The 12567-nt window shown below is 34.6% G+C and overlaps 1 protein-coding gene across 1 annotated transcript; it reads right to left on the minus strand.

Annotated features, from left to right (window-relative positions):
- Positions 1 to 756: 756 nt before the first annotated feature.
- LOC108953921 (ABC transporter B family member 4-like) lies at positions 757 to 1562 on the minus strand. Its single transcript, XM_039304708.1, has 2 exons — positions 1242 to 1562; positions 757 to 1110 (listed from the first exon to the last, which is right to left on the minus strand). Exons 1-2 carry the CDS (start codon positions 1560 to 1562, stop codon positions 757 to 759), a joined length of 675 nt encoding a protein of 224 aa, XP_039160642.1.
- Positions 1563 to 12567: the final 11005 nt, after the last annotated feature.

The following is a 12567-nucleotide window of genomic DNA, read 5'->3' on the forward strand; positions in this document are numbered from 1 at the left end:
ACTGTAATCTTGAGGTGGTTTCTTCCAACAGTATGATATCATCGTTGAATTTAATCCACAGAAGCAACCGCACACTGAATCATGTTATTGCCTGTTTTGTTAAGGCGGATTAAGAATAAGATAGATTACTAAAGTTCAGATATCTTACAATAGAGCTGCTCTCTTCCTCAAGAAACTTAGGCAGCATAAAGTTTGACCTCCTAAGCACCACCGTGAAGGCGTGGAAATGTCTCTGCAACTGATAACGCTTTTTGTTTCGTATCTGCATATTTTATCAGCTAGATGATATAATCCTCTTTCTACCAATCTTTTTGTGATGCTATTTTGACCAACAAAAAATGGTGAGAATTAATCTCCTTCTTACTTTAATTATTTCTTTCTTGGATATATCATTTCATTTGTTGCTTCAGACTTGAAAGCAAATGATGCCCCCAGCAAACCATTAAATGAAGACTTCACCCACTGTATATTAACTTCAGCAAACTTAAATTCTCTCCTCTTATTTGCTGGACCAAAAAGAACATGCCAATGGCAGTTTCGACATTGCTGAACAACCATGCTGTCACGAATACACGTAATTTTATAGTTGCCTTCTGCCACACGTGTTTTCGATGCACTTTTATTGTTCTTTCTCATCACCTTGCAGGTGATTTAGACAAGAGAAATATATGAACAGTACTTACGAAAAAAAAAATTGGTATGGTCACCTTCTACATGGGAAAGTAGGACAACCAAAATCGGTTGCACAAAACATAATTACAATGAGGCTGCACTCATGTTAAGAGCAACCAAGAATGCGTAGAAACCGTCTTTGATATTAATCAGTGAGTCATGCTTTCCTTTCTCGATCACTCCATTTTTTACCACCGGAATCACGTCTGCATTTTTAATGGTTGATAATCTATGCGCGAGTATAACTGCAGTTCTATTGACCATGACCTTGTCTAATGCATCTTGAACCACTCTTTCAGATTCAGCATCCAATGCACTAGTAGCCTCGTCGAGTAAGAGTATCTTTGGATCCTTCACCATAGCACGTGCAATGGCCACCCGTTGCTTCTGCCCACCAGATAACTGGATTCCATGCTCGTCTACTAATGTGTCATAACCCTGCATAGTCATTGCGATATAGGTAACTATGATTTTCAGGAAACTAGTGTACTTATTGCTTGCCTAACCTGCATTCTTCTATCTTGTATTAGGGACGAGATAAACTTGCCTGTTGCAACCTACTGATAAACTTCTGATGCAGTCAACATTTCTGCTTCCGTTGCCTTTCCATCCTTTCCATAGGCTATATTGGCATGGATTGTGTCTTTGAACAGAACCGGTTCTTGGCTCACGAGGCCCATCTGCTGCCTAAACCACTTTAGCTTTAGCTTCTGAATTTCGATCCCATCAAGGGTAATGTGACCAGAATTGGGGTCATAAAATCGTTGCAGCAGAGCTATTACGGTCGACTTCCCACTCCCACTCTCTCCTACTAAAGCAACAGTCTGAAAAAGCAAAAGTCGCAGTCCATATGTGCATGTACTAATATCAGCACGTGTATATCGCATCATGATTAGATGGAACTTAGATAAGAATAGAGAAAGGTCTAGCAAAGAAAAAGTGAAAGGGTTATTATAAAGCTATACTTGAAGTGTTAGAGTATACATATAATACTTTGATGCGGAAAATTAAAGTAAAAACAACGATATTTGATCTTCATGATTTTCACAAATAGATGAAGACATACATTTATCCATAGCGCTACACTTGATGATGATCATTGTAGAAAACCCAAAGAACTCGACCCAAATGAAGAAATCCGATTACTCTCCCTTAACCCACTAGACTTTAATGTGTTCTATCGATGGAGAAGAGAATACCAAATTCTTTCTGTTATTGCTGTTCATTGTGGGTGGAGAGAGGACCGGAGTCTATTTATACGTTTGTTGAAAAGGTGCCTTCCATCAAAGCGATATACTCTTTCATTTTATTAGAGTCGCACTTCTCGTAACTAATAATTATTTATTTTATAGCATTTCAATAATTATTAAACTATATAATAAATCATATCATGTGGGTCACAATAATTCTTACATTCTCCTACTTGACCCATATGACTTTTCTTTCATGGTTTAATAAAAACTATAATGTGCACAATAACATTATGCTATAAAATTTTCATTGAATTGGTAAACACATAATAATCACAATTAAGTAAAAAAAACTAATGTGAGTCATAGCGGTTGTATGTCATTAATCAACATAGTCCCTTCTATGTACTACAACTATAACACTTTACTTAACATGATCCATAAATGATAAGTACAGTAATAATCCAACCATAGTGTTTCTTTAGAAACTATTATGTTTAACATTCATCTATTTCCATAATGTAATACTAAATAGAAAACAGGAAATATCATAAACATGTAAGTGAGCTCAAAGTGTCAAATATATAAACTCAATACAATCATAATATAAACATTAATGACGTCTAATAATGCCAATCTTTTCAACATACTCATTAAATGTTTTAGGCGACAGTCCTTTTGTTAAGGGATTTGCTACCATAAGATTGGTACTAATGTGCTTAATTGACACTCTTTATTTCTGAACTTCTTATTTGACAGTCAAGTATTTAATCTCCATATGCTTAGCACCCTTAGAATACTTGTCGTTCTTAAAGAAGAAAACTGCTGCAGAGTTATCACAATAAATTTTCAGCGGCTTGGCAATATTGTCGATAATCACAAGCCCTAAAATAAAATTCCGCAACCATAATCCATGAATTGTGGCCTCGAAGCATGCCACAAATTCAACTTCCATAGTGGATGCAATAATAACTGACTGCTTCGCACTTTTCCATGAAATTCCCCCTCCAGCTAGAAGAAACAAGTAATCAATCCTTGTTTTTCTTGTACCGATACATCCGACTAAGTCTGAATCTGAATATCCAATCACCTCGAGATGATTGAATCTTTTATAAGTGAGCATATGATTATTCGTTCTTTGCAAGTATTTAAGAACTTTCTTTGCAGTTTTCCAATGATTCATTCTATGATTACTTTAATACATGCCGAGCATTCCAACAGCAAAACTGATGTCTGGTCTAGTGCAAGTTTGTGTATATATTAAGCTCCCCATAGCAGATGCATAAGAAATATTTTTCATTTATTCTCGTTCCAATTCACTTTTTAGACATTACATAAGACTAAATTTGTCACATTTCTGAATTGGAACTATTCTCATTAAACATTTACTTATATTAAATCTCTCTAAAATTTTCTCAATGTAGGCTTTTTAAGACAATCCTAATAATCCTTGTGATCTATCATGGACCATTTCTATTCCTATCATATATATTGCCTCTCCCATATCCTTCATTTCAAAATTCTTAGAGAGAAATTTCTTGGTTTCATGTAACAAACCAAAATTATTAGCAGTAAGCAAAATATCATCAACATATAGAACTAGAAAAATAAACTTGCTTCCACTAATCTTCATATATATACACTGATCAACGGTATTTTCCTTAAATCCAAATGAAGTTATGGTATTGTTAAACTTAAGATACTATTGTCAGGAAGCTTGTTTAAGTCAATATATTGACTTTTTTAATTTATATACCATGTGTTCATTTCCTTTAACTAAAAAGCCTTCGGGTTGGTCCATATAAACCTCTTCATCTAAATTCCCATTAAGAAAGACGGTTTTTACATCCATTTGGTATAATTTCATGTCATAATAAGCCACCAAAGCCATAATGATTCTAAATGAGTCATTCTTAGAGACTGGTGAAAATGTCTCTTTATAGTCAATGCATTCTTTCTGAGTAAAACCCTTTGCAACAAATCTGGCTTTATGTCGTTCAATATTGCCTTTTGAGTCGTGCTTGATCTTAAAGATCCATTTACACCCGACCTTCTTACATCCTTTAGGCAATTCAACTATATCACAAACTTGATTTTGATGCATGGATTTGAACTCTTCTTCCATGGCATTAAACCATTCATTAGAATCTTCACATTCCATGGCTTGGGAAAATGAATCTAGATCATTTCCAATTCCTAAGTCAATTTCTGACTCTTGTAGATAAACCATATAGTCATCAGAAATATCCGACCTTTTTTTTTTTTTAGATCTCCTTAATGCTATTTCTTGTGACTCGTCTATTAAAGGTTCATTATTGACATCTCCATTATCGAGTGTTTGTTCATTAATTTGTTGTTCTTGATTATTGTTAGATTGTGTTATAATATCAGGAACAACAACTTTAAAAGCTTTGGGTATATGAACTTCTATCCTTACTTCTTGAATACAAGCATTACGCATTCTTTCACTCCCACTGATGTCACCATTCTCAATGAACCTAGCATTTCCAGATTTAATAATTCTTGTACTATGATTAGGATAATAAAATTTATACCCTTTGGATATCTCTGCATAACCAATGAAATAACCACTGGCCGTTCTTAAATTCAATTTCCTTTCATGTGGATTGTAAATTCTTACTTTTGCTTGACAACCCCAAACATGCAGGTGTCGTAAATTAGGTTTCCTTCCCATCCACAATTCAAAGGGAGTCTTTAGAACTGCCTTACTAGGAACCCTATTTAATAAGTACATAGAAATCTTTAAAGTATACATCCACAAAGATAAGGGTAATGACTCATCATACTCCTAACCATTTCCATTAAAGTATGGTTACGCCTTTCTGCATCGTATTTGACACATAAGTGATGGCACCAAAATCAATCCACCAAGTATTAAGAGGAACTTTAGTAAAGTTTGATTCAAAACATACTAAAGCGCAAGACTTATCTTTCTTTTCGAACCAAGCCTTACATTTCAGACAATCTTTCTTCAAGTGTCTAATTTTGTTGCAAAAATGACACTTAATAAGATTGTGTTCCTTCTTGTGGATTTGAGAAGCCTTTGAAGAGTCATTCAGGACGTATAGTCCTTTCTTCTTGCTCTTTTAACCTTTCCTCTTGAAATTTTTTCGAACTTCTTGATGACTTGAGAGATGAATAGAATGAGCCTTTTGATTCTTTATCCTTGTTTCCTCTTAAACTAGCATATTGGCCAATTCATTTACATTCCACTTATCTTTTATAGTGTTGTAATTCATTTGAAATGGCCTATATTGCTCATGAGGCAAAGAATTAAGTATAAATTTTACTAAAAAATATTCATCCACGTTAATTTCCAAATTCCTTAACTTTACTGCTAAATTCGTCATCTAAGTATATGCTCATGTATGGTATGCGAACCATCATATTTCATGGTGGTTAATGTGCTCATCAATGTACCAGCAAGTGACTTATTAGCAGTTTGAGAGCGTTTTTCCACAAATTTCATAAATTCCTTAGCAATGTTAGTCTTGGGAAGAGAAGTCTTTAAGTTGTCTGCAACTGTCATTCGCATGAACATTAAGCTTAATCTGTTCGATCTTTCCTAAACTTTATGGAAAGACTTTTCATTATCTCTACTTTAATTAGTAATAGCAGTTGGTTTCTCAGCTTGAAGCGCTAAATCAAGATTCATGATACCTAAGTGAAACTGGACTTATTCATTCCAATCAGGAAAATTTATCCTATTGAATAAGGGAACAGATGAGACGTGCAAATGGAGTGAAATAGGTACAGATACTGCAAATGTGCAAGAAGATACTCATACATTAATGCTTTGAGAATATCACATAATCAGATTCAAACTAAACGACACATATACATCATAGTTCTCCTTTGGGCAATCCTATGATATACAAATATATATAATGATGCCGATAACTTTTATTTGATAATTGTAAATATATCTTATTAAAATTTATTTGCTATCTTTGGATATACAAACAAATTTAACAAGTCATATTAATTATCAACCATCATGTTCATGAATTATAATAAAATAATTCATCTTTTAGTTAATCCCTAAGTTCTTATAATAAATGAACTTCAATATACCTATAACTCCAATAATGATATAAAACATATCAATTTCATATATAGCATCAATTAATCATGGGTAATTGAATAAAATAATTTACAATATCAAAAATTCAAAAGACTTCAAGGTTCGGCCACTTTGGTGACTAACAAACCATTCATAATTTTTTTTATATTGTAAAATACAAATATTTACCAAATTTGCACACAAGAACAAAAACTTAATCGAGCATATGGGCAAAATCGTAAAATCATAATTCTATAAGGGCATAACCATAAATTTAATATCAAGGGGCAAAATGGTAAATAATCAGCAAAAGGAGGGCAAAACAGTAATTAGGAGCTGCGAGAGGGGCAAAATTGTAAAAGTGCCACGCAGGGACGTCAAGCATGTGTCGAGCACATGCCTTTGTCCTCAGCAGGCGCGTGCCCCGCACGCGCGCGTTCGGTGTGCAGGTGTGTGCAACTGCCACATGCGTGGGATCCACGCGCTAGCGATTGGCACGCGTGTGTATCCCATGTGCGCAGCGGTTTTGTGCGCTTGACGGCACAAGCACGTGGGATCCACGCACTTGCAACTGCAGCACGCGCGTGGATTCACGCACCTTCTTCCTCGCACATAGATGCGATTTTTTGCCGGCTTTTGCCGTTTTCAGCCTCGATTTCACTACCGTTTCTTCTCCGACAGCCCATCCCCGACACAAATAAATAATGGGTTTTCAAGAGCATGCCGTCACGATCACATGGGTTTAAATTTCAACAAAAATGACCAAGGAATTGGCCCCAAATCAAACAAAAATTTCTCAGAACACAAAACCTTCACCACTGCAGCTTCCACCACTCGATTAGCCTCCGGCGAACACCAATATACTGGAAAACTCATGACTAATATTCCTCATGGCAGTGCGACCGTATGGGTCCGAAACCAAGCGGTGGGTCGTCGGATTTTGCCTGGAATCGGAGAGTTTCTATCTTGCCCTTAAAATTCCAAATTCCTCCATCTTTGTCCAGAAAATTCAGAATTTCTCCATTTTAATCATTTTCTCCATAAAAACATTCCATCATTTAGATTTTCTTTAACATAACCCTCCGAAAACATTTTAACAACAACAAATAATACAAACAGGATCATTCAACGAATCATCATACATAAATCATAACATTTCTTTAACGGAAAAATCATGAGATCATAAACTATGTTCTGATATCAATTGTTATAATATACATATAATACTTTGATGCGGAAAATCAAAGTAAAAACAACGATATTTGATTTTCATGATTTTCACAAATAGATGAAGACATACCTTTATCCATAGCGCTATACTTGATGATGATCGTTGTAAAAAACCCAAAGAACTCGAACCAAATGAAGAAATCCGATTTTTCTCCTTTAACCCACTATACTTTAATGTATTCTACTGATGGAGGAGAGAATATCAAATTCTTTCTGTTATTATTGTTCATTGTGGGTGGAGAGAGGACTGGACTCTATTTATACATTCGTTGAAAATGTGTCTTCCATCAAAGCAATATAAAATTTCATTTTATTAGAGTCGCAACTTCTCGTAACTAATAATTATTTATTTTATAGCATTTTACTAATTAATAAATCATATAATAAATCATATCATGTGAGTTACAATAATTCTTACATGAAACTAATGTGACGAAGCTCTATTTCTCCCTTCACATTTTCTAGCATTTCTCCGGACTCGTCACTAGGTCTATTTCTGATTTTCTGTCAATGATTTCGAAAACTAAGGTAGTTGCACTCCTGGCTTTGGTGGAGTCCTGAGAGAGGGAACTTAACTGAGTTATTGCAATGGCTGCCAGGATCAGGGCAAACACCAAGAAAGCACAAAATAGAAAAACCATCAAATGTAATACAAAAACTAAAATAGTCCTATCCTTAATAATTTGGTGCAATGAACTAACTAGTGTTTCAAGGATACTGACAGAAAAGATAATCATGCGCAGAAAACTTCCGAAAACGTTAATAACATATTATACTATTTATTTACATTACCGTTTATGTTAACATAATGTCCTCCATTGATAAACATGTATTATAAACAATAGTATTTGATTAGAAATATAAGTAACTAGAAGGATTTATATATAACAGAGTGTATCTCATCAACAAATACTATTTATGAGTGTAATGTAATATGATTTACTATTTCATCAATTGTTTCTCATTAGCATTGTTATTAAGCAATGGAAAATCAAAATAACCATTTACATATCCACTAAACAATGTGATTTACAAAGAGTGGTTTTTTTTTTTCGTGGATTATTTACGCATTTAAAAAAATGGCTGATTAAAGTAGAAACTAGGCAAAAAGTAGTGGCAATATACATTCATTTTCAGCTCAATTCCTATACATTTATTTTTTTACCTCATGGTCCTCCAAATCCCAAATCAGCTCAATTCCTTTTAAGTGATCTAAACCTACAACTGCAACCATGCAAGCACAAGTCTTTGGCAGCTTGTAGCATTCTCTTTGCCATGAACCTAAACACCATTTACTTTATCTTAGTAATTTTTTTTTCACCTAACCTTGAAAAAAACAAATACTTGTTGGATAAAACTTCATTGAGTTTTTTGAAGTTAACAAAACGTTTCCATCAGTCTAGTCTGAAGACTTGCAGACTCTACTATCAAAGTCTGAAGACCTTCAAACTGCCAGACTCAAGACTCAAAGTCTATCCTCATTGGCAGTTTCTAGACCATCAAAGAAGGCTTATCCAGAAATGGATGTTGTTAAGGATTTGACTTTATCAACTAGAGAAGATCTCTTGACTGGATATAGCATGCCAGAATCTATTATTCAAATCAAGATTGATTCAGGGATTATGGATCCGTTGATTGATGAAGTATACTTGGAAGGTTCTACTTATGGAAACCGAGATCCTGATTGTATGAGCGAGCAGGATTGATGGGCTATCGTCATGTTCCTCAAATAGCTCGAAAGATTTTCCTAATTGATTCTGTCCAACAGGTAGATTGAAAGAATTCCTTTGGTAAGTGTCAACGGGTATGATGGCATAAAGGAGTATATAAGGAAGACGTTCAGTTGTTTTGAGTGTGTGCACGATAGAAGAATTTCAAAGTCTAAAGCTCATTGTTCTTAGTTAATTAAACTATTGAGCGAAATCTTGTATGCAAAAGAGAGTCTATATCTTTGAGAGACCTTGAGGAAGTGTAGTAGAGTCTCTACACTATGGAATCAAGGCAGGGCTTTTCTGTAACAACTTTTTTGTTCATAATGGAATCAGCCAGTGTGCTATCAGTGCGGAAGAGTGGACGTAGGCTTGGATTAAGCCGAACCACTATAATCTCTATATTCATTTTCTCTTCTCTACGCTCTTTTACCTTGATCATAACTTGTTTTGTCTACAAGAGACAAATTTCCTTTTCATAATCTATTGTTGATTAATACTACACATATCTCACAAAATTGTTTATGCACCTATTCACCCCCCTCTAGGTACTCATACTAGCTTTCACAATTGGTATCAAAGCCTGTGTACTCATTTAAGTGGAAGTGTTTTACTTCAGAGTTAAAGATCCATGGCTAGTATGTTGGCTCTAGGACTGGTCGAAGGGCAAAGCAATACCAGACCGCCTTACTTTAATGGAAATGAATACAACATATGGAAAAACAATATGAAGGCATTCCTAACATCAAAGGATCCTCTAGAATGGGACGTGGTAGACAAAGGAATCATTCCTAAAGCTGCATCTGTCTCAGAGAGAGGAAAAGATGCTGTTGAGTCTAGTGAAATGACTCAAGAAGAGATAACCAAGAGACAAGCTTTTGATGCAAAAGCAATTTATTCTTTATATTGTGCATTATCACCTACTGAATATAACAGAATATCTTCTCGTGTTATAGCTAACGAAGTCTGGATAGATTACACATCACCTATGAAGAAACTGATCGAGTGAAAGAAACCAGAATCAACCTTCTGCTCGGTCAATACGAATTATTCAAAATGAAATCAGGAGAATCTATCACTGACATGTTTAGCCGTTTTATAGAAATTGTGAATGGTCTTGAAAATCAAGGTTAACTAATTTCTGATCCCATGAAAGTAAACAAGCTACTGCGTGGACTCTCCAAGGATTGAAATCACATAAAGACCTCAATAAGGGAGACATAAAGAATTATGCCACTTTATGTCGATGAATTGGTTGGAACTCTTCAATCTTATGAAGTTAAGCAAATCAACGAAGATGAAAATCCTAAAGGTAAGAAATCTATTGCATTAAAATTTAATGATGATTCTGATGTCACAGATTCTAAAGACGATATGGATGATGAAGAGCTTGCTCTCATGATAAAAAGATTCAAAAAGCTAAACAGAAAGGGGAGAAGATTCAATCCAAAAAAACACAATTTTCGAAAGCAACAGACTAAGTCTGTTGAGGATGATGAAACCAATAGAGATGTAGTCTCGCTTTGAATGTAAGAAAATGGGACACATCGGACCCAACTGTCCCCTTCTAAGGAAAAAGAAAGGAAAAACTGAGAAATATCAAAAAGCACTCAAAGCAGAAACTTTGAGTGATACGGAATATGAAGAAAGTGATGATGATTATGCCAACATTTGTCTCATGGCACAATCGATTCAGATTCAAACTCCGAGACGGACTCGTATTCAGACGGTGAAATCGAGGTAAGTAACTTGAAAATCCCTACTAAAGTCTCTAGATACATTGATGAATTGTGTTTTAGTCTCAAAACTTCTCTTACAAGAATTTCCGAACTCAAAAGAGAAAATTCAGCTTTAAAGCAACAGGAAAATGTTTGGAAAGAAAATGTCAAAAGTCTAAACAAAAGTGTTACTACTTTGAAAGAAAATGCATTCTTGATAAATGACATCTCAAATATTTCTAAAAATTTTCTATAGGATCTGAGAAACTCAAGAAAATTCTTTCAAGACAAAGACCTTACTTCAATAAATTTGGTTTGTGAATGACTGCAGAAACCATTCCTGTAATTGATTTTCCTAAAGTAAAAGAAAAAATTAAGCAAAGACCTTCAAGAGATGCTTACGAAAATCATTTCCAAAAAGTTTTTGTAAAATCAGTTGGTCGCAATACTCTAAGATGTTCTAAGTGCAATAGCTCAGACCATTTTGAGAAAGAATGTCCTGTGGTTTGGAAACCATTAAGAAGGTATGGATAAAGACCGTATATCACACTAACTCCAATGGACCCAAGAAAATATGGGTACTAAAGAAAGCTTGAGTCTCTTTTTTAAATGTAGGTTACTATCAAGAAAAAGATTAAATGGTACCTGGATAGTGGATGCTCAAGGCATATGATAGGAGATTCAAATTGCTTCATAAAATTTGTTCAAGTTAATGGTGGGAAAGTTTCATTTATAGGGAACAACAAAGAAAGAATTGTGGAATTCGGAACTGTAAAGATTGGAAGCCTCACGATCAGTAATGTTTCCTTAGTGGAAGGACTCAACTACAATTTGCTAAGTATCAGTCAGTTGTGCGACATCGGTTTCAAAATCAATTTTTAAAAAGGAATCTATTCAGGAACCAGTAAAGACTCCTCTCAGTCTTTCACGGGTCAAAGACATGGAAATATCTACCTCTTGGATGTCAAACCAGATGAAACCAAATGTCTAATCTTAATTCAAGAAGAAGCAAACTTATGGCACAAAAAACTTGGGCAAATCAACATGAAGTAAATAGCCAAAATTTCAACAGAGAAGCTTGTTCGTGATTTACCCAATTTGTCATACCAAAAGTCTGATCTATGCACACCATGCTTGTTAGGAAAACAGGTAAGAAACTCATTTAAACCAATAAATCAAGTTTCCACTAATCGCGTACTGCAGCTTCTGCATATGGATCTTTTTGGACCAATCATAACTCAAAGCATTTGAGGTAAGAAATATTGTTTAGTGATTGTGGATGATTATTCAAGATTCACTTGGATATATTTCCTGGTAAGTAAGTCTGAAACCTTTTCTTAGTTTAAAAATTTTGCTAAAAAGGTTTAAAATGAGAAAGGATATGTTATTTCAAGTATACGAACAAATCATGGAGATGAATTTGAAAATCAAGATTTTACAAAATTCTGTGATGAATCTGGTTTTTAGCATATGTTCTCTTCTCCATGCACTCCAAAGCAGAATGGAGTTGTGGAAAGGAAGAATAGATCTTTGCAAGAAATGGCTATAACTCTTTTAATTGAAAGTAATATCTCTTCACGTTTTTGGGCCGAAGCAGTTTCTACAGCATGTTATATCATTAATAGAGTTTTTCTAAGGTATATCTGGAGAAAACTCCCTACGAGTTATTCAAAGGAAAGAAACCTATTGTTTCATATTTTCACGTGTTTGAATGTAAATTTTTATATTAAAAAATGCAAATGATCGAATTGGTAAGTTTGAAGAAAAATCAGACGAAGGCATCTTCCTTGGATATTCAACCTCCAGCAAAGCTTATAGAGTATACAACAAAAAGACTCAATCTATGGAGGAATCAATGAATGTCGAATTTCAAGACTTTATACAAAATGAATCGATTCAAACTCAACTTGAAGAATCTGAACCTGCTCCAGACTCTACAAAGTCTAAATCTCAAGAAGCAGCTC

Source organism: Eucalyptus grandis, chromosome 11, assembly GCF_016545825.1.
Source record: "Eucalyptus grandis isolate ANBG69807.140 chromosome 11, ASM1654582v1, whole genome shotgun sequence".
NCBI classification, from domain to species: domain Eukaryota; kingdom Viridiplantae; phylum Streptophyta; class Magnoliopsida; order Myrtales; family Myrtaceae; genus Eucalyptus; species Eucalyptus grandis.

Bases quoted from the DNA above. Each gene is read 5' to 3' on its own strand.
- LOC108953921 (XM_039304708.1), bottom strand. From the start codon at position 1,562: ATGATGCGATATACACGTGCTGATATTAGTACATGCACATATGGACTG. The intron at 1,111-1,241 runs GTTTATCAGTAG...ATGACTATGCAG, and splicing joins AAATGTTGACTGCATCAGAA to GGTTATGACACATTAGTAGA.